Here is a 21,627-nt window from a genome sequence, read left to right as displayed (position 1 = left end):
ATTTATTGGTCAGTGAGGTACAGATGGGGCTCAGGTAGGTAACCATTAATGAGCCTGTACTAGTCCTAGAAAGTCAAGAAAGGATGTGATGGTTTCATGAGTAAATCTGCAAATTTTCCTGGTTGGTATTCAAGTCAGGAGAGAAAAAGATCACAATTAATGTCAATTAGATCACTTCTTACCAGTTAGACTATTAGTAGAATCAATTATTATTATTATTATTAATAGCAGAGAGCAATTCACAGATTATGCTCAGTTATTGCCTCACACTCAGACACTCACTGACTGACCTGGTATCACAACGTGCTTGTGGCCTTGAGAGACTTGAGAAACTTGATGTTCTGAGTTTTTCTGTTCTTGTGAATCCACAGCACGGAGAGTCTCCTGACCTTATGTATTCTTAGGAGAGTTTCACTTGCCTCTCAGCACCTACCCGTTCTTTCTTTGATCTGGTTTCTGGTATCAGATGCACAGGCCCTGCTCATTCAAGCAAATTCATCCCATGTGGGCTTTTGTGACAGAAATGCAGTGCCAGACTTGATCCAAAAGCCATCATGTGTCCCACAGGACACACACTGTCCTGTCCCATGATTTCAGCTTGCAGCAGTAATGCGTGCCTCCAATCTCTCTGAACACAGTTCTTTTGTATCTATGGGAAATTTATATCTCTACTGCTGCACATTATAACAAAGAGTTTCAAAGTGCATCACTTACCTGCAAGGTAACTAAGAGACAAACCACTCTTGCCTGATTGTTTCAGCTTGGACTGTGAACCTTTTTGTACAGAAGGCTGTACTCATCTCTGAAGGCTTCCTCCAGGTCTTACGGCGTCAGTCCCACCCGCCTGTGAGAGTGAGAAAGATAAGCACACCCAAATGCATGTCTTGTGGCCTGGAGTTAATACAGGCTGCTCCAAAACTTGTTTTGGGGCTGTGTAAGCACATGTGCCTTTGAACTGCTGTTATCTTTCAACAAAACATAGATGGAGTTAAGAGATGAAGGTAATACACTAAGTGCTAAGGTGAAGATGGGGCTGCCTAAAGGAAAAGAAGCAGTTAGGAAGGAAACCACTTTCTTCCTTACTCAGGCTGTGCTGGAGGGATTTTGAGTTTCAGAGAAATGAGATGTATGCTGTGGTTGAGATAAACCTGAGCTTTGAGACAGATTAATCTCTGTATCTCAAACTGACAAAGGTTTAAAGAGACATCTGAAATGAAGTTATCTGGAGTGGTTTCCTCAGTTATATCAGTTATCAGGAGTGGTATTTACCCTTGTGTAATTTATGAATGTATTTGTCAAAACCTTCCAAAAGTTAGTTTTATATTTACTGTCTTATGAGCCCAAATCCTTTTGGAGAAGTGTCTGTCAGAATTTTTTCAGCAAAAGTATCACTTGAAGTAATTAGACTCCAAAGAAATATTTGACAAAATTTGGTTTCAGGAAGACTTCAAGTGCGAGCCAATATGATTTTTGTTGTAAGAAAAGATAGGACGTTATTCAGTTTCAGAATAAACTGTATTTTGATCTTATGACCCGTTGCATGAAGAGTTAAACAAATTGAATTTTTTGTTGCTTTTTTACCCTTGGTATGCCTTAACCATCTATTAAGTAGTAGAGTAAACCTTGCCAATGAACTCTGTCACGCTATTGGTTAGTATTAAATCTGATTTTTTATGATACCCTTGCTAGTGATTTTTTAAAGCAATCTCAGCTTTCATAACACTGAATAATGAGGTTTTCTATTCAGGTCTCTTTTTTTCCCTGTAAAATAAGTGATCTGGGAATCCATGAGTGTAAGATGTGCTTGTAGATAGACCCTTTCTGTGACTGTGGTAAAAACAAACAGTGATTTGCAGACAACTCCCTTAAGCAGAAATTTCCCTCGTTTTTTGAGCAACTGCTCATTTTTTGATGTTTACTGCTCCTGGGCTTTCACAAACACATATATGCTGTCATAGCTGAACTGAAATTTCTGCCCATCCTGCATTTTAGATTAATTCAACACATATTTACATATGTGTGCAACTGCTTGAAGATAACAGAATTTTCATTTTTCAACTCTGAGCTTAGTGTAGTGTTCCATTCCATTGCATAGGATAGATGAAAGTAACTCAAAAGCTAAGTGCAGGTTTCATAATTTGAATGTCCCTTCATAAAAGAAAAATACTGTTCTATGAGATTTCACAGCTTAAGTAAAAGGTGCAAAAAGAGGTCAGTGAATTGGCCTGAATGAACAACAAAATTTGGCTTGTGTAAGACTCTTGCAACCTGAAGGCATGAGTAACACTTGCATTTCCATATCTCAACAAACTAAGCCCCTCTGAGACAAAAAAGAGGAATCTTGGTGAAGAAACTATCCATTTAAATGATGTGTATTTTGGTGTAAGGTGCTACCCAGTTAAATGTTTCTGCCTTTCATTTCAATATGCACATGCAGAGCTTTTAAAGGACCATCATATAATGTGCCCAGTTGCCAGTTGTACATGTTCTCCCAATTCTTAGATCCTGTTCTGATGGGCATAGAAAACAGAGTCCATCAGATGTCTTCCAGAATTTCCATTATGAAAATTCCAGCTGTGCTTATGGGAATGCAAATTAGTCATGCAGAGATTTGCATTTCTTGCTTTGAGCTAAGGACTGTAATCAAATTACTGGTTTGTTACTTGGATAAGACTGTGTTTTAGAAAATAAATAAGGACTGTGTTGAATTGCTCACTGATGACTTTTTTCATCATTAAATTACAATAACATGGAAAAGTGCTTTTAACAGAAAAGGGCTTTGTTTCAAATGCTGGCTTCACTGTTTTATGTTACATGTGAACAGTTTCCTAGAAAATCTTGTGATCTTTTTCCTGGATGCTCAATGGAAAGATGTACAAGACAACGTGATTTGAATGATGTACTTCTAGCAGTGTTAGAGCAGAATGAGCTTTGAATTTTGTTTGTTTCCTGATTTGATTCACTGTAGCAGACTTGAATCGAGCTGCCATTGCAGTACATGTGGCATTGGTGTGTTTGGAAATAGTTCAGATGTTTTGGAAGGGTCTGATCCCATGACTTTCAAACTGTCTGTGGGTTGCAAACTCATAGGTTTAAGGTGGGGGCAACCGAATCACCTCTGGATTACAAACAGAAGAGAGGAAAGAGAAAATGCCTACTCTCAGACAAGGTGGATGTCTTCACAGGATCCTAATGCCAGTAATTGGCATTTTTCCCATTAATACAGGAATTGTTATTTTCTTTCCTAGAACAAAACCTTATCAAACTTATCCTTTATCCAGTAGAACACAGAGATTTAGTAGATGGTGTATATAATGCTTGTTAAAGATATTTGTATTCATATCACAATAGTTAATTTGCAGGTCAGTTACAGACAGAGAGGTCTTCCAGGAGGCTGGTGCCATGAGGTGCCTTCCAACATTTTGGGCAGATTTCCCTCTTAGATCCACAAATTCATGTCCATGAACTGATAGCTACTTGATTTAAATCTATGGAAAGGAACCTTTGGAGGGAAGATGTACTTAAAGAGGCAGGAAAAGAGCACAGCCAACACCTTTGAATCTCATGTGCATGAGGAGTGTGGAATAATGGAAGGTGAACCAAATTGTGTGAGAGCAGCTGTTCAGGGTGTCCCTGCTGAGCAGCCGTGTGCCTCAGAGCTCAGCCAGGAGCAGGCAGCACACAGGGATTGTGGGCTGAGCACAGCCCACGAGTTTTGTTTGTTGGTGTGGTCAGAGAGCTCTGAGGTTTGTTCCTGAGGGCCGGAGAGGGGAGAGCAGGGAAGGGCAGAGGATGGACCAGCCCTCCCAACACGGGGGTCTCAGGGTGCTGAGCTGGGACCCAGCATGGTGACAGTGCAGGGTGCTGGCAATGGCATGGCCAGAGTGTCATTGCCATGTGCTGCATTTCTACCATCTCTGCTCAAAGGCAGAAAAATTGTTCCTGCAAGCCACTGCTGTCACCTGTGACACAGACTCTGTCATGAGGGGAAGAAAGACTCCAACACAAATTATCCTTTGACTAGTATTTTTTAATTTTACAATACAATTCTTCAGGCACAGACTCAGATCAATTACAGGTACATTGCTTCAAACAGATTGATGACATCCAAACCAGACACATTGAATCAGGATGGGCTTAGTGAACACACGGCTAAAGTCAAGTATGTTTCAGTGACGGTCACTTTAAAAGTAAATAAAATCCCTCTGCAGCTGAAAAGAATTCTGAAGTTCCAGTCCTAATGTACCAAGAATGCAGTGAGACTTTTCCTGTTAGCTCTAATCACAGCATTTTGGCAAATCCTCCAGTGCATCATTTCACTGGGAACACAGACACTGGTCACCACCTCAGCAAGAGTAAGGACACAAGGCTGTGTTGTCTTTTACTGAACCATACTGGAATTTTAAAGACACGTTTAGAGTCAGCAGATGTTTATCTACAATTCAACAGTAGTCAAAAACGATCAGTAAGATATTCTCATATTATTGGGAATTCCTTAGCATCTTTGTTGGGAGCTTGTAGTAACCATAAACAGCATCATATTCCCAAATTAAATATGAACAAGCAGGTCTGATCTGGTTCTGTCATGAATTAGTAACTTTAAGCATTTCAAGAGAGATTACATTCTGGTCTGAGTCTTGGCCTTGTTTTTCTGCTGTCTTAGATAAACTGTGATTTTCAAGGAAAGAAGAGTAAATAGGAGAAAATTTCCACCTCGTTCATATATAATCTGATCTAATCTACCTATTTCACCTTCTATTACTTTATAACTCTTATGATTTCAAATTAGTTCATTTGGAACTAAACTAGAAAGTCCAGGCTAAATCATGATCTTTTACATGGATGCAGTTCTGACATGACAGTTAACATTGTGCCAAATCCTGTCTGACAGCTCTCGAAATTTTGGATTGCTCCAAATTAAAACCAACGTGTGTCCTGTAGGACAGGCAGCCATTACAGCTATGCATATGGGTTTTGTGATGCTAGACTCTAAAAAAAAATTGTATAAAAGAAGAGTGAAAGCTATGAAATATGTAATGTAAAGGATAAGTAGGGAACAGACTGACTTGATGGCTTTCATATGTGCCTCTAAGGTAGGATCCCTGAAGCCACTTGCATTATTTTGCATCCGTCTGGTGTGTATCCACAGAGACCAAACCAGCAGGACACTTGAAACAACAGACAGGATTAAAGGCATGCCTCCACCAGCATTAGAGAGAAGAATTAATACACCCAAACTGTCTCTCCTTGTGGTTCCCATTGCTGAAGATTCTGTCAGGGATGAAGGAGCAGTGAAGTTGTTGTGCAACCTGTAGACATGCAAGGCAAAGGGAATTGGGGCTGTGATGGAGCAGAGCCACGATGTGAGCAGCATCCAGGGCACCAACCTGGCAATTCTTTGCTTCAGCCAGATGAAGAAAGGCTCTGTAAAACTGGCAACCTTGATGCAATAGAAGACACTAAGCCATGCTCCAAACCAGAGGCTGGAGTAGTTCAAAAACAAATAGACTGTCTTGATAACTCCATATATATTCTCTTCAAAATAGGAGGGTTCACAAAATATAGTTAAGAATAAATCCAGTATAATCCAGCAATGTAGTGTTATTTTAGATGAACTCAGTGAGATCATGATCATATCATATGGGAGCCATGTTTTGCTCCCCATGCAACTCCATGAACTGGCAGCCAAGATAATTCCAGATCCTAGAATTCCTGCCATGGATTCAACAATAGCAATTGCTCGACAAAGGAGAGCAAAAGGTGGCAGCATTGCAACCCAAGAGCTCAGAGTTATCAGTCAGCTTCACCTGGGCCCCTGAAAGCTTAAGATTTGCCAGGCACTGCCAATCCCAAGGAGCTCTTGTGGGCAATGCTCACAAGTTTATCTCAGGGGCAGAAGTGTCCTAATGTCATTTAATAGTTCTGCTGTTTTGCATGTTGTTTTGGGGCTTGATGTCCAAGCTTATTTGTCTAAGCATGCAAATTGGATAAAGATTCAATTACATAGTTTTCAGTTTGGCCAAATGGTTTGCATTGCAATGGTGAAGGGATTTGCCCTGGAAGGGTTACGGAGCAGTGAACTGTGGCGTTTATACAAATGTGGGTTTGCACTCCAGTGTCTGATGTCCTGCTTTCCATGTCTAGATTTGTTTCTTATACCTGATGCTTTATACTCTCCCTGTCTTGCACTTCTGAGTTTATAATAATACTCGTCATGACATCTTCTTATCTAGGGGCAGCTCTTTGCTTTTTCAGGTACATTCAATTGCTGATGCAAGGAATATTTTCACACTTTTCTTTTTGTGTATGGATATTTTTAACCTTTATACTTACTTTTGTGTGCTTGCTTGGAGTGTCCCACAAAAAAATCTGTGGCTAGACAAGCACAGAGGAAAAGAATATCATTTTAACAGAGTACTTCACTTGCCCATTTTTCACAAACCACCTGAAAAAATTCAGGAATTGCCCAAGCAATATAAAATCTGACAATACAACGTTACACACGGAACAATGGCACAACTATTAATTGAGTCAGTTTTGCTCCCATATGGAACATGCTTACCTTTAAAATTCTGCTATACTTGCTTAAAGAACTGAATTCAAACACTTTCCACATCTGAAAAGAAATAGTTGAGTGGAGATGCTTGGGTTAATTGAAAAACTTTGGGACTCGCATTTTATCTGTAGCCCAGAAGACAGAAAGAAACACACAAAAGCTCTTACACATGCTGTGACACAAGTAGCTGTCAGTAGTACAGTAAGAAGCTGTGGGCAGTGATCAAATGAGAAATTTTGAGACATTTTCAAGGTAGCTTCTTTGGGTAGTCTGAATTTCCCAATGCCTAAGGTAATCTATGATTGTCTAGGGCAGTCATCAAACCTTTTTGATTATGCACCTGTAGGAATAAAACTTTCTGAACATTCACCTCAGCTGTATGTTTATTTGTCTATGTATTTCATACACATACCACTGTATATGTTCTGTGCATGTTATGTACAGATACAGCTTATTATAAATCACATCAAAATAAAGACTGAAATAATTCAAGATTGAATAAACAACATTTTAAAAATTAACTTATTTTAATATTAGTACAAATCCTTTTTCTGTTTTCAATAAAAATATAAGTAATTTTTTTTTTTTTTAGTGAGAGCAATGAGATCTGATATGTTTCATTACTTTCTTAGACTCTGGGTTTCTCACTTTGTGATACAGTGATTCAAAGGTCTGGCTCTACATTCAGTTTCTTCTGATACTTGCTCTGAATGGTTTTCCCACTACCTGCAAAGTTCTTTGTAGAAATTCAGCTGTAAATATCCAAATTCCCTGATGTTAAAACTTGCAAACCAATCAAATATTGCTCTGGTTTTATATGTTTAGCAAATGGGTTCAGAACTCACAGAAGCTTTTCCTTTGGGAATTTTTAAAATCAATTAGAACATTATGCTTCAGCATTTTGCTAGTGTACCTGTACGAGAGTTTTTGTAGCTGTCACACTTACATAATTTTGGCCCAGAAATCTTTTGAAAAGCAGTTACTTTCTCATCCACTGTTAGAATTTCACTTTCACCTTGAAGGAATAGAAAAAGGGTGTTTGGTTTTTTGAAAGGAACTGCTCTGAAGCATACTATTGACAGACACTTCCAACAGAAAAAAGTCAGTGAATACAGAACATTTGCCTTTTAGTAAAAGAAAACTGTGTAGCTGCTCTTTAAATTCAACTCATTAAATTCAGCTCTTTGAATTCAGATCTTCTGAGCTCACTCATTGGATCACTGAATCACAGAATGGTTTGGGTTGAAAGGGGCCTTAAAACCATACAATTCCAACCCCCTGCCATAGGCAGGGACACGTTCCTGTAGACCAGGCAATTCAAAGCCCAATTCAGCACTGATCCTGGACCTCTTGCCATGAGCTGACCACCAAATGTCTGTGTGGTACCTGTGGGGTTTATGGTACAGAGAAGGCTGCAGGGGTGGTTTGTGTGAGAAGGGACCAGGAGTTGCTCCTGCGTCACACGAAAACAGTCCCAGTTACCCCCAAGACGGACCACCACTGGCCAAGGCTTTGCCCACCAGTGGTGCTGCTCAGATCTCTGCAACAAGTTAGTTAGGGAAGGGCAAACACCCGTGCACAGCTGTGAGAGACAGAACAGAGAGAGAATATGTGAGAGAAACAGCCTTGCAGTGAGCCAGGTCGGTGAAGCAGGAGGGGGACAAGATGCTCCAGGCACCAGAGCAGAGCTTGTAAAGGACCACCATATAATATACCCAGTTGCCAATTATTATATGTACTCCCAATTCTTAAATCATGTTCTGATGGGCATTGAAAACAATCCATCAGATGTCTTCCAGAATTCCCATTATGAAAATTCCAGCTGTGCTTATGGGAATGCAAATCAGAGAAGGATCCTGTAGTGATCTCTCATGTAGATATTTGCATTTCTTGCTTTGAGCTAAGGACTCTGATCAAATTACTGGTTTGTGACTTGGAAAAGACTGTGCTCTAGAAAAAAACCATGGGGATCACTGTCTTTCTTCCTCTGAATTACTCACGGATTACTTTTTTCATCATTAAATGCCGATAATATGGGAAGGTGTTTTTAATGGGAAATAGTTTTGTTGGCCTCACTGTTTTATGCTTCATGTGAGCATCAAAGAAAATGTTGTGAGCTTTTCCTTGATATTCAGTGCAAAGACCTATGGGATAAGATGATTTGAATGGTGTCCTTCTAGAAGTGTTAGAGCAGGATGAGCTTTGAATTTTGTTTGTTTCCTGATTTGAATCAATCTGCCATTGCAGTATACGTGACATTGGTGTGTGTGAAAATAGTTCAGATATTTTGGAAGGGTCTGATCCCATGACTTTCAAACTGTCTGTGGGTTGCAAACTGGTAGGTTTAACGTGGGGGGAACTAAATCACCTTTGGATGACAAACAGATGAGAGAAAAGAGAAAATGCCTACTCTCAGACAAGGTGGATGTCTTCACAGGATCCTAATGCCAGTAATTGGCATTTTTCCCATTAATACAGGAGTGGTTATTTTCTTTCCTAGAACAAAACCTTATCAAACTTATCTCATCCTTTATCCAGTAGAACACAGAGATTTAGTAGATGGTGTATATAATGCTTGTTAAAGATATTTGTATTCATGTGACAATAGTTAATTTGCTGGTCAGTTACAGACAGAGAGGTCTTCCAGGAGACTGGTGCTATGAGGTGCCTTCCAACATTTTGGGCAGATTTCCCTCTTAGATCCACAAATTCATGTCAGTGAACTGGTAACCACTTGATTTAATTCTATGGAAAGGAACCTTTGGAGGGAAGATGTACTTAAAGAGGCAGGAAAACAGCACAGCCAACACCTTTGAATCTCATGTGCATGAGGAGTGTGGAATAATGGAAGGTGAACCAAATTGTGTGAGAGCAGCTGTTCAGGGTGTCCCTGCTGAGCAGCCGTGTGCCTCAGAGCTCAGCCAGGAGCAGGCAGCACACAGGGATTGTGGGCTGAGCACAGCCCACGAGTTTTGCTTGTTGGTGTGGTCAGAGAGCTCTGAGGTTTGTTCCTGAGGGCCGGAGAGGGGAGAGCAGGGAAGGGCAGAGGATGGACCAGCCCTCCCAACACGGGGTCTCAGGGTGCTGAGCTGGGACCCAGCATGGTGACAATGCAGGGTTCTGGCAATGGCATGGCCAGAGTGTCATTGCCATGTGCTGCATTTCTACCATCTCTGCTCAAAGGCAGAAAAATTGTTCCTGCAAGCCACTGCTGTCACCTGTGACACAGTTTCTGTCATGAGGGGAAGGAAGACTCCAACACAAATTATCCTTTGACTTGGTATTTTTAAATTTACAATACAATTCTTCAGGCACAGACTCAGATCATTTACAGGTACATTGCTTCAAACAGATTGATGACATCCAAACCAGACACATTGAATCAGGATGGGCTTAGTGAACACACGGCTAAAGTCATGAATGTTTCTATGACAGGCATTTTAAAACTATGTATACTCACAGTGGAGCTGAAAGGGGACATGAAGCTCCAGTTCTGATGTAAGAACAATGGAGTGACACAGATCACTCTTTCAGCAAGAGGGGGAAACTCAAAAGGACATGTCATTTTTTCTGAACTGTACTGGTATCTTATAGATACTTTTAGAACCAACCAACATTTATCTAGAGTTCAACCAGAGTTGAAAATGATCAGTGGGTTGTTCTGAAAATGTTGAGATTTCCTTAGCATCCTCATTAGGAGCTTTTAGTAAGGAGAAACAGCATTCAAGCTTTTTATTCACAGAATATGACCATGCCTGTGCTTAACCTGGACTGTTCTATATGAATCGGAATTGCAACTTAAAGCATTCCAAGAGATCACATTCTAGTCAGTTCTGGCCCTGTTTTTCTTCTGTGTTAGAAAAATTGTGGTGAATTCCAAGAGAAGAACAGCAGATAGTAGAAAATTTATACAAGTTTTCATAACAAGACTAATGACCAAGTAATGCAAATTTTTGGCTTCTTCATATTTCCAGAACAAGGCCTTAATATGTGCTTTCCAGTATTTATTCTATTATACCTCTGATGACTTCACCTTAGTTCATTTGGACATAAAATACAAAGTCCAGACTAAGTCATTTTCTTTTACATGGATGCAGTTCTGACATGAAAATTAATGTGGTGTAAAATCCTAGCCGGCAGCTCTTGAAATTTTGGATTGCTCCAAATTAAGACCAATGTGTGTCCTGTAGGACAGGCATCTAATAGAACTTCACAGATAGATTCCGCATCACTTAGAGGCAAAAAATCACAGGATAAGAGCAGGATCAAACTAATAAAATATATAATGTAAAGGATGAGGAAGGAACAGACTGCCTTGATGGCTTTCATATGTGCCTGTAAGCTGGGATCCCTGAAGCCACTTGCATTATTTTGCATCTGTCTGGTGTGTATCCACAGAGACCGAACCAGCAGCACACTTGAAACAACAGACAGGATTAAAGGCAAAGCTGTACTTGCATTACCAAGATAAATCAGTAAAGTCAAACTGTCTTTCCCTGAGGTTCTCATTGTTGAAGAGTTTGTCAGGGATGAAGGAGCAGTGAAGTTGTTGTGCACCCTGTAGACATGCAAGGCGAAGGGAATTGAGATTGTGATGCAGCAGAGCCACGATGTGAGCAGCATCCAGGGCACCAGCCTGGCAATTCTTTGCTTCAGCCAGATGAAGAAAGGCTCTGTAAAACTGGCAACCTTGACACAATAGAAGACACTAAGCCATGCTCCAAACCAGAGACCAGAGCAGTTTAGAGCCATATAGATTGGTCTGAAAACTACAAATATATTCTCTTCACAATCAGAGCATTCTTGCAAAATATCAAAGAACAAATCCAGTGTAGTCCATGATTGCAAAATGAATCTAGATGAACTCAGTGAGACCATGATCAAATCATATGGGGGCCATGTTTTGCTCCCCATGCAGCTCAATGAACTGACAGCCAAGATAATTCCAGCTCCTAGAATTCCTGCCATGGATTCAATGATAGCAATTGAAAGACAAAGGAGAGCAAAAGGTGGCAGCATTGCAACCCAAGAGCTCAGAGTTATTTCTCAGTCTCACCTGGGGCCCTTGAAAGCCTCAGATTTGCCAGGCACTGCCAATCCCAAGGAGCTCTTGTGGGCAATGCTCACGTATTTATCTCAGGTGCAGAAGTGTCCTAATGTCATTTAATAGTTCTGCTGTTTTGCATGTTGTTTTAGGGCTTGATGTCCAAGCTTATTTGTCTAAGCATGCAAATTGGATAAAGATTCAATTACACAGTTTTCATTTTGGTGAAACTGTATGCTCTGGAAGGGTTATGGAGCAGGTGGACTGTGGTGTTGACAAATGTGGGTTTGCACTCCAGTGTCTGATGTCCTACTTTACATGTCTAGTTTTGCTTTTTTTTCTATCTGATGCCTTAATGTCTCCCTTTCTTTAGAGGTTATGAGACTGTTGAGGGTTATATTTGTTTGTTGGTTTTTTTCTTTTCTTATAGAATTTTTTCCTCATAAATTGCTCGAATAACTACTGAGTCTTTGACTGAAACAAAGAAGTGGTCAAAGGAGATTGTATCACTGGGCTAACCTATTATTTTCAGGTCTCTGGGAGTTTTCTCTCAGAGGGGCGCGATAACGCGTGCTTTGGGAAAGGTAAAAGACAGAGCTGAGGGGGCAGTTTCTCTCTTGCTCTCGGCATCAAGGGAGACAGTCAAGCTGCCCCTCACTGCAGGAAGAGTTCTCGGTCATGACTCCCTCTCGTCCTGGGAAATCTACCGTCATCTGCTGTGTACCCAGGAATCCTGAGCTCGCTTTCTCCAGCCTCCCCCCACCGCCGCTGCTTCTTTGGAGCTTTGAGGTTCCCCTGCTGCTCTGTAGCCCTGCACTGCCCAGCCCTGCCGGGACACCCCTGCCGCTCCAGCTGCCAGCGCAGAGCTCCTCATCTCATCCACCAGCCCGGGACTTTCCTCCCTTCCAGTTCAGCCTCTTGGAGTCCTGCAGGGGCACCGAGATCAAACTGCTCTGGGCTTTTTTGTGAAAGAAAACCCCCAAGGTTCTTGGTTTTGTTTATTATTGATGCTGTAGTTGTTGTTTGTTTGTTGTTTTGTCATATATACTAGTAAAGAACTGTTATTCCTATCCCCATACCTCTGCCTGAAAGCCCCTTTAATTTTCTAAATTAGAATAATTTGGAGGGAGGGGATTTGAATTCTCCATCTCTGGGGAGGTCATGCCCCTCCCTATCAGATACCTGTCCTTCAAACCAAGATAGAGACATAGTGGCCATGGGCTCTTCTAATACTAGGGTAGCTCTTCTCTTTATCAGATATTTTCAAGTTTCTGCTGCAAAGAGGATTATCATAATTTTCTTTTGTGTGTGGAGGGACTTAAGCATTTTAATGATCCAGTAGAAAACAGGGATTTACTAGACAGTGTATAAAATGTGTAGTAAGGATAATTTTATTCAATATTATATGACAATAGTTAATTAGCTGAACAATTGCAGACAGAAAAGTCTTCCAGAAGACTGCCTGTATGGCCCACCCTCCAATAATTTTGTTGTCTGTCGCTTTTAGATTTCCAAATTCATGTCCATGAACTGGTAACCACTTGATTTAATTCTATGGAAAGGAACCTTTGGAGGGAAGATGTACTTAAAGAGGCAGGAAAACAGCACAGCCAACACCTTTGAATCTCATGTGCATGAGGAGTGTGGAATAATGGAAGGTGAACCAAATTGTGTGAGAGCAGCTGTTCAGGGTGTCCCTGCTGAGCAGCCGTGTGCCTCAGAGCTCAGCCAGGAGCAGGCAGCACACAGGGATTGTGGGCTGAGCACAGCCCATGAGTTTTGCTTGTTGGTGTGGTCAGAGAGCTCTGAGGTTTGTTCCTGAGGGCCGGAGAGGGGAGAGCAGGGAAGGGCAGAGGATGGACCAGCCCTCCCAACACGGGGGTCTCAGGGTGCTGAGCTGGGACCCAGCATGGTGACAATGCAGGGTGCTGGCAAGGGCATGGCCAGAGTGTCATTGCCATGTGCTGTTGGAGAAACTGGGGTTATTTCCAAGGGAAATACAGCAGGTACTAGAGAAGTTACACATTTATTCGTAACAAGACTCACAACCCAGTAAAGCAACATCCCACCTCCCTCATGACTGCACATCCAGGCCCTAATCTACTCATTCCAGCATCTATTATTTATAGCTCTAATGGTTTCAATTTAATTCATCTGGATCTAAACTAGGCTAAGCCAGTGTCTTTTACATGGATGCAGTTCTGACATGACAGGTAACATGGTGCCAAATCTTAGCTGGCAGCTCTTGAAATTTTGGATTGCTCCAAATTAAAACCAACGTGTGTCCTGTAGGACATGCAGTGATTAAAACTATACAGATCAATTCTTCACTGCTGAAAAGTGAAAAACCAGAGAATAAGATGAGAAGCACACAAATAAAATATACAATGTAAAGGATGAGGAAGGAACAGACTGCCTTGATGGCTTTCATATGTGCCTGTAGGCTGGGATCCCTGAAGCCGCTTGCATTATTTTGCATCTGTCTGGTGTGTATCCACAGAGACCGAACCAGCAGGACACTTGAAACAACAGACAGGATTAAAGGCAAAGCTGTGCTTGCATTACCAAGATAAATCAGTAAAGTCAAACTGTCTTTCCTTGTGGTTCTCATTGCTGAAGAGTTTGTCAGGGATGAAGGAGCAGTGAAGTTGTTGTGCACCCTGTAGGCATTCCAGACAAGGGGAATTGTGGCTGTGATGGAGCAGAGCCACGATGTGAGCAGCATCCAGGGCACCAGCCTGGCAATTCTTTGCTTCAACCAGATGAAGAAAGGCTCTGTAAAACTGGCAACCTTGACACAATAGAAGACACTAAGCCATGCTCCAAACCAGAGACCAGAGCAGTTTAGAGCCATATAGATTGGTCTGAAAACTACAAATATATTCTCTTCACAATCAGAGCACTCTTGCAAATAATTAAAGAACAAATCCAGTGTAGTCCATGATTGCAAAATGAATCTAGATGAACTCAGTGAGACCATGATCAAATCATATGGGGGCCATGTTTTGCTCCCCATGCAGCTCAATGAACTGGCAGCCAAGATAATTCCAGCTCCTAGAGTTCCTGCCATGGCTTCAATGATAGCCATAGATAGACAAAGGAGAGCAAAAGGTGGCAGCATTGCAACCCAAGAGCTGAAAGTTATTATTCAGCCTCACCTGGGCCCTTGAAAGCCTCAGATTTGCCAGGCACTGCCAATCCCAAGGAGCTCTTGTGGGCAATGCTCACGAGTTTATCTCAGGGGCAGAAGTGTCCTAATGTAATTTAGTATTTCTGCTGTTTTGCATGTTGTTTTGGGGCTTGATGTCTCAGCTGATTTGTCTAAACATTCAAATTGGATAAAGATTCAATTACATAGTTTTCATTTTGGTGAAACTGTATGCTCTGGAAGGGTTATGGAGCAGGTGGACTGTGGTGTTGACAAATGTGGGTTTGCACTCCAGTGTCTGATGTCCTACTTTACATGTCTAGATTTGCTTTTTTTCTATCTGATGCCTTAATGTCTCCCTTTCTTTAGAGGTTATGTGACATAGTGGCCATGGGCTCTTCTAATACTAGGGTAGCTCTTTATCAGATATTTTCAAATTTCTGCTGCAAACAGTATTATCATATTTTTTGTTTGTGTGTGGAGGGATTTAATCATTTTAATTATCCAGTAGAACCCAGGGATTTACTAGACTGTGTATAAAAAGCATAGTAAGGATAATTTTATTCATACGACAATAGTTAATTAGCTGATCAGTTGCAGACATAAAGGTCTTCCAGGAGACTGCCTGTATGGCACACCTTCCAATATTTTTGTTGGCTTTTGCTTTTAGATTTCCAAATTCATGTTAATGAACTGGTGACTACTTGATTTAATTCAATGGAAAGGAAGCTTTGGAGGGAAGATGTACTTAAAGAGGCAGAAAAATAGCACAGCAAACACATTCAAATCTCATGTGCATGAGGAACATGGAATAATGGAACGTGAACCAAATTGTGCACCAGGGCACCAGCCTGGCAATTCTTTGCTTCAGCCAGATGAAGAAAGGCTCTGCAAAACTGGCAACCTTGACACAATAGAAGACACTAAGCCATGCTCCAAACCAGAGACCAGAGCAGTTTAGCAACACATAGAGTATACTGGCAACGAGAGGGTTATTTTCTTCATGATCAGAGCACTCACAATATCCACTCATAAGCAATCTAGTACGATCCAGGAGAGTAAAATGAGTCTAGATGAACTCAGCAAGATGATGGTCAAATCATATGGGGCCATGTTTTGCTCCTAATGAAAATTGATGAACTGGCAGCCAAGATAATTTCAATTCCTAGAACTCCTGCCGTGGATTCAATTATTTCAGTTTATAGAAAAAGGAGAACAGAAGATGTGACCATTGCAACCTAAGCCCTTGCAATTTTTCAGCTTCTCCTAGGCCCTGAAAGCCTTGAATCTGTCAGGCAATCCTTGTGTGCTATTATGGGCAATGATCATGTATTTATCTCAGGGACAGAAATATCCTAATGTCATTTAATATTTCTGCTATTTTACATCTTGGTTTTGGAGTTGATGTCTCAGCTGATTTGTCTAAACATGCAAATTGGGTCAAGATTCAACTACATAATTTTCATTTTGATGAAGGGATTTGAATTGGAAGGGTTATGGAACAGCTCAGCTGGGCTTTTAGAACCGTGGGTTTCCAGTTCAGGTCTAATGTCCTGCTTTACATGCCTAGATTTGTGTTTTATATCTAATGCCTTAACCACTCCATGTCTTGCACTGTCTTCTTCGTTTATGAGACTAATCTCTGTGGCCCCTTCTAATACCAGGGCAGGTCCTTGTCTTTATCAGATGTATTCAAATATTTGCTAATAGGCGTGGTGGCCATGTGGCAGCCAATCAAGGTCAACCTACTAAAGGTATAATGAATTTTCATGGTCTCTCCCCCGTCATTGTACAGTATTGTAAAGGTTCTAGTGTTTCAAGGTCTTGTTTTTATGAAATGAGTCAAATTGATGATATTCTGTAGCAGCTTCTGTAGGCCTGGCTCCAGTTCCTTTGCAGTAATAACTTGTCTGTGAACATTGCAGTAAATGAATTCCAGGTGTAGTGGTGACTAGGTAACCTTACCACCCAAGCTTTCCATGCCCTTACCAGCACCCTGCACTGTCACCATGCTGGGTCCCAGCTCAGCACCCTGAGACACCCGTGTGGGGAGGGCTGGTCCATCCTCTGCCCTTCCCTGCTCTTCCCTCTCCGGCCCTCAGGAACAAACCTCAGAGCGCTCTGACCACACCAACAAGCAAAACTCATGGGCTGTGCTCAGCCCACAATCCCTGTGTGCTGCCTGCTCCTGGCTGAGCTCTGAGGCACACGGCTGCTCAGCAGGGACACCCTGAACAGCTGCTCTCACACAATTTGGTTCACCTTCCATTATTCCACACTCCTCATGCACATGAGATTCAAAGGTGTTGGCTGTGCTGTTTTCCTGCCTCTTTAAGTACATCTTCCCTCCAAAGGTTCCTTTCCATAGAATTAAATCAAGTGGTTACCAGTTCACTGACATGAATTTGTGGATCTAAGAGGGAAATCTGCCCAAAATGTTGGAAGGCACCTCATAGCACCAGTCTTCTGGAACACCTCTGTGCTTGCAATGGACCAGCAAATTAACTATTAACCTATGAATAAAATTATCTTTACTGTGCCTTTTATACACAGTCTAGTAAATCATTGTGTTTTACTGGATGATTACAATGCTTAAATCTCTCCACACAAAAAAGAAAACGATGATAATACTCTTTGCAGCAGAAATTTGAAAATATCTGATAAAGAGAAGATCTACCCCAGCATTAGAAGAGCCCATGGCCACTATGTCTCATAAACCCTGAAGAGGTAACAGTGCAAGCAATGGAGACATTAAGGCATCAGATACAAAAAAAGCAAATCTAGACATGTAGAGCAGGACATCAGACCCTGGAGTGCAAACCCACATTTGTCAACACCACAGTTCACCTGCTCCATAACCCTTCCAGAGCATAGAGTTTCACCAAAATGAAAACTATGTAATTGAATCTTTATCCAATTTGAATGTTTAGACAAATCAGCTGAGACATCAAGCCCCAAAACAACATGCAAAACAGCAGAAATACTAAATTACATTAGGACACTTCTGCCCCTGAGATAAATACGTGAACATTGCCAACAAGAGCTCCTTGGGATTGGCAGTGCCTGGAAAATCTGAGGCTTTCAGGGCCCCAGGTGAGACTGAGAAATAACTCTGAGCTCTTGGGTTGCAATGCTGCCACCTTTTGCTCTCCTTTGTCTATCTATGGCTATCGTTGAAGCCATGGCAGGAACTCTAGGAGCTGGAATTATCTTGGCTGCCAGTTCATTGAGCTGCATGAGGAGCAAAACATGGCCCCCATATGATATGATCATGATCTTGCTGAGTTCATTTAGATTCATCTCACAGTCATGGGCTACACTGGATTTCTTGATGACTATGTTTTCTGAACCCTTCTCTTATATAGAAAAAGTGTTCATACCTGCCACGATAATTTTTATGGTCCTGAACTACTCCAGCCTCTGGTTTGGAGCATGGCTTAGTGTCTTCTATTGCATCAAGGTTGCCAGTTTTACAGAGCCTTTCTTCATCTGGTTGAAGCAAAGAATTGCCAGGCTGGTGCCCTGGATGCTGCTCACATCATGGCTCTGCTCCATCACAGCTGCAATTCCCTTTGCCTTGCATGTCTACAGGGTGTACAACAACTTCACTGCTCCTTCATCCCTGACAAACTCTTCAGCAATGAGAACCACAAGGAAAGACAGTTTGGATGTATTAATTTTTCTCTCTAATGCCAGTATAGGCATGCCTTTAATCCTGTCTGTTGTTTCAAGTGTCCTGCTGGTTCGGTCTCTGTGGATACACACCAGACGGATGCAAAATAATGCAAGCGGCTTCAGGGATCCCAGCTTACAGGCACATATGAAAGCCATCAAGGCAGTCTGTTCCTTCCTCATCCTTTACATTGTATATTTTATTTGTGTGCTTCTCCTCTTATTCTCTGGTTTTTCACCTTTCAGCAGTGAAGAATTGATCTGTATAGTTTTAATCACTGCATGTCCTACAGGACACACGTTGGTTTTAATTTGGAGCAATCCAAAATTTCAAGAGCTGCCAGCTAGGATTTGGCACCACATTAACTGTCATGTCAGAACTGCATCCATGTAAAAGACACTGGCTTAGCCTAGTTTAGATCCAGATGAATTAAATTGAAACCATTAGAGCTATAAATAATAGATGCTGGAATGAGTAGATTAGGGCCTGGATGTGCAGTCATGAGGGAGGTGGGATGTTGCTTTACTGGGTTGTGAGTCTTGTTACGAATAAATGTGTAACTTCTCTAGTACCTGCTGTATTTCCCTTGGAAATAACCCCAGTTTCTCCAACAGCACATGGCAATAACACCTGGCATGCCCTTGCCAGCACCCTGCATTGTCACCATGCTGGGTCCCAGCTCAGCACCCTGAGACCCCGTGTTGGGAGGGCTGGTCCATCCTCTGCCCTTCCCTGCTCTCCCCTCCTTTTGCAGCCTTACTCCCTCGGTGCTGATTGTCAGGCACCCAGCCTGAGTCTACGGTGCAAATAGAGACAAAGGTCTCTCAGGCCATCTTCCAGAATTTCTACCCATAAGCCAAAATCAACATCAGGGATGAGATGGGTGCTAGCTGAACCTGAGCACCCCCTCCTCAGGGAGTCAACTAACAAGGTACATATATATCCCTATACACAGTTTATTGAAATGCTGCTAGAGAAATGCTGCTAATAGTAGTCAACTATTTCAAAAGCTGCTCAACATCCTGTAAGCCCACAGGGAGGGCTATGGTTGAAGCATAGATTACAGTGTCCATGGCAATGAGCAGCAGGAGGAGCTGTTCCATAAGAAAGGAGGTCCAAAGTGTCAGCATCCCCACAAGGCAGGCAAGGACAGGACTGTCATGGAATCCCACCTCCTAAAGGCAAGGGTAGCAGAGAAGCTCTATGATGGGTCAGCCAGCAGTCCAGTCATATCAGATGTGTCCATAGTGATAAGACATGTCCAGGATCAAGCCATTTATTCAGTCTCTAGGCCAGGATCACTATCTAGGTCAGCTAGGCAGGTGGAAAGACACAGGCAAAGCTGCAGCATAGCTCAGGGAGGGAGCAAGGGTGAGCACCCAGCTTAGAAGAAGCTTGTGATAGGAGAGGGGCCTGAGCCCTACTGAGGCTTCTCCCAGTAATTTGTTTTAAGGTCAGTCAGCTGTGCTGTGGAAGTTGGCTCTGAAACTCAGCAGCCAAAACTCCAAAAGCAGCGCAGAGCCCCTATCCATATTCACCATAGCAGTACCTGAGACTTTATCAATGTATCACAGTACCACCTTTTTATTGTCTGGTGGTAAAATGAATTATATCAGCAGTATTCAACACAAGTAAATTCCAATTCCTTGACAAAGAAATCAGAATTAACTACCACAGTAGATGGGTAGTTAAGTACATAAGGTAGTTCAGTAAATGTTAGAGAATAAGTATACAGTGTACAACACTCTAATCTGGTTTACCGGGAGCACAGCCAGTAGATTAAGGAAAGTGATTGTCTTACTCCACACTTTTTAAGGTGGTATCTGGAATATTTCATCCAGTATTTAGCGCGGAATTTTATTTTTCTAGTGACTGGACACTACTAAATTTACACATAACACCAGGCTTAGGCTGACCACAGAGTTTCGGAAGACAGATTTAGAATTCAAAATCATTTTGGCAAGCTGGAGATGCAGTCTGATAAAATATGGACAAATGCCTACAGATGGGAATAAACACAAGCATATATAAATTTGTGAAGAAAGCTGTAATAAAAATAAATGCCACACTGGGAGATGCAACCAAAAGTTTTTGTTGTACAAATTAAGGCATTGTACTCTTGTAGGTAGCTCTAATAAAGTGTTGCAGAATTATAAAAATTGGAAGCAATAACCTTTTTTAGTTTAGAAAGAAGAAATCTGCAAAATGGCTAACAAACATGCAAAAATAACTCTGAAGATATGGGAATAACTTTTCTTAAAGTGCATTATGGAGATGGCAAGGAGTGGCTGTTTTCATAATTACAAAGCCAGATTCTTTTTACAACTGGTGTTAAAACTTTGAGAAAAAAGTCCTGTAGATTTTCATTGCACATTTCTTAAAAGGGTTTGAACAAGCTGCAGGAGTGTCACAGGGAAAGCTGATCCTGCCTTGGAGGAGTGAAGGAAAGAGAAGCTTATTCATCTAACTATATAGAAATCTACTAAAAATAAATTTATTTCTATTTCATCAGTATAGGATAAAATCTTTCCCAGATATTTTGGCTGTTAGGTGAACCAAAGTGTTTGGTATTTAATAATACCTCATAGTCACACAGGAAATTATTTAGTTCAATTCAAAATATGCCATGTTGCCAGGCAAATGCAAACTCCACTTGACAGATGTACTGGCAAGTTACCTGATGACTCAAAACCACATATTACAACAGAATCAAAGATACAAATGAAACTTGAAATCTCCAGAATCCTGAGTTTAAGCCTTAACTTCTGAAACACAGTGCAATAACTGGAGATACTGAGGAGGATGAAAAGAGTAAGAAAAGAGACATAAAATGAAATAGAAGAAAGAAGGTGAAGGTTCTCAGGAGAGATGAGGTAATTTTAACTTTTTTTAATATGTCAACCTTTGATTTCTCAAGCATTACTTTGTGATATTGCAGAGTCTATGAAGAGCTTTAGTATCTAAGCTGGATCTAAACCACAACTGAGGACAGCAGATTTAGAGGCAGAACCAAAGAGAATTTTTGTGACTGATGACACTTCACTGTCTGGTCTACAGATGTAACTGTGATATTATGGATGTACTTCTAACAAAAAAATACTTAAAAACAATGTCTTGCTGATACCTTCTAAAGTATTTTAAATTACCATGAAGTTCATATGGTTTTGAATTTAGCTGTAAATGCTACACTTCCATATATTTTCTTG

General features: G+C 41.3%; 4 protein-coding genes across 4 annotated transcripts; 1 reads left to right on the top strand and 3 right to left on the bottom strand.

Annotated features, from left to right (window-relative positions):
- Window positions 1-4,834: 4,834 nt before the first annotated feature.
- On the bottom strand, window positions 4,835-5,770 carry LOC134548924 (taste receptor type 2 member 40-like). Its single transcript, XM_063394169.1, has one exon. The coding sequence runs from the start codon at window positions 5,768-5,770 to the stop codon at window positions 4,835-4,837; it is 936 nt and encodes a 311-aa protein (XP_063250239.1).
- A 4,869-nt stretch (window positions 5,771-10,639) lies between these two features.
- Window positions 10,640-11,575, bottom strand: LOC134548922 (taste receptor type 2 member 40-like). The gene has a single exon (XM_063394166.1). The coding sequence runs from the start codon at window positions 11,573-11,575 to the stop codon at window positions 10,640-10,642; it is 936 nt and encodes a 311-aa protein (XP_063250236.1).
- Window positions 11,576-13,785: 2,210 nt separating this feature from the next.
- LOC134548923 (taste receptor type 2 member 40-like) lies at window positions 13,786-14,721 on the bottom strand. Its single transcript, XM_063394167.1, has one exon. It carries the CDS (start codon window positions 14,719-14,721, stop codon window positions 13,786-13,788), a length of 936 nt encoding a protein of 311 aa, XP_063250237.1.
- Window positions 14,722-17,878: 3,157 nt separating this feature from the next.
- LOC134548921 (taste receptor type 2 member 40-like) lies at window positions 17,879-18,814 on the top strand. Its single transcript, XM_063394165.1, has one exon. It carries the CDS (start codon window positions 17,879-17,881, stop codon window positions 18,812-18,814), a length of 936 nt encoding a protein of 311 aa, XP_063250235.1.
- The last annotated feature ends 2,813 nt before the right edge of the window (window positions 18,815-21,627 follow it).

This window comes from Prinia subflava, chromosome 3 (genome assembly GCF_021018805.1).
Source record: "Prinia subflava isolate CZ2003 ecotype Zambia chromosome 3, Cam_Psub_1.2, whole genome shotgun sequence".
In the NCBI taxonomy this organism is placed as follows: Eukaryota; Metazoa; Chordata; class Aves; order Passeriformes; family Cisticolidae; genus Prinia; species Prinia subflava.
This window is presented reverse-complemented; position numbering and strand designations above follow the sequence as displayed.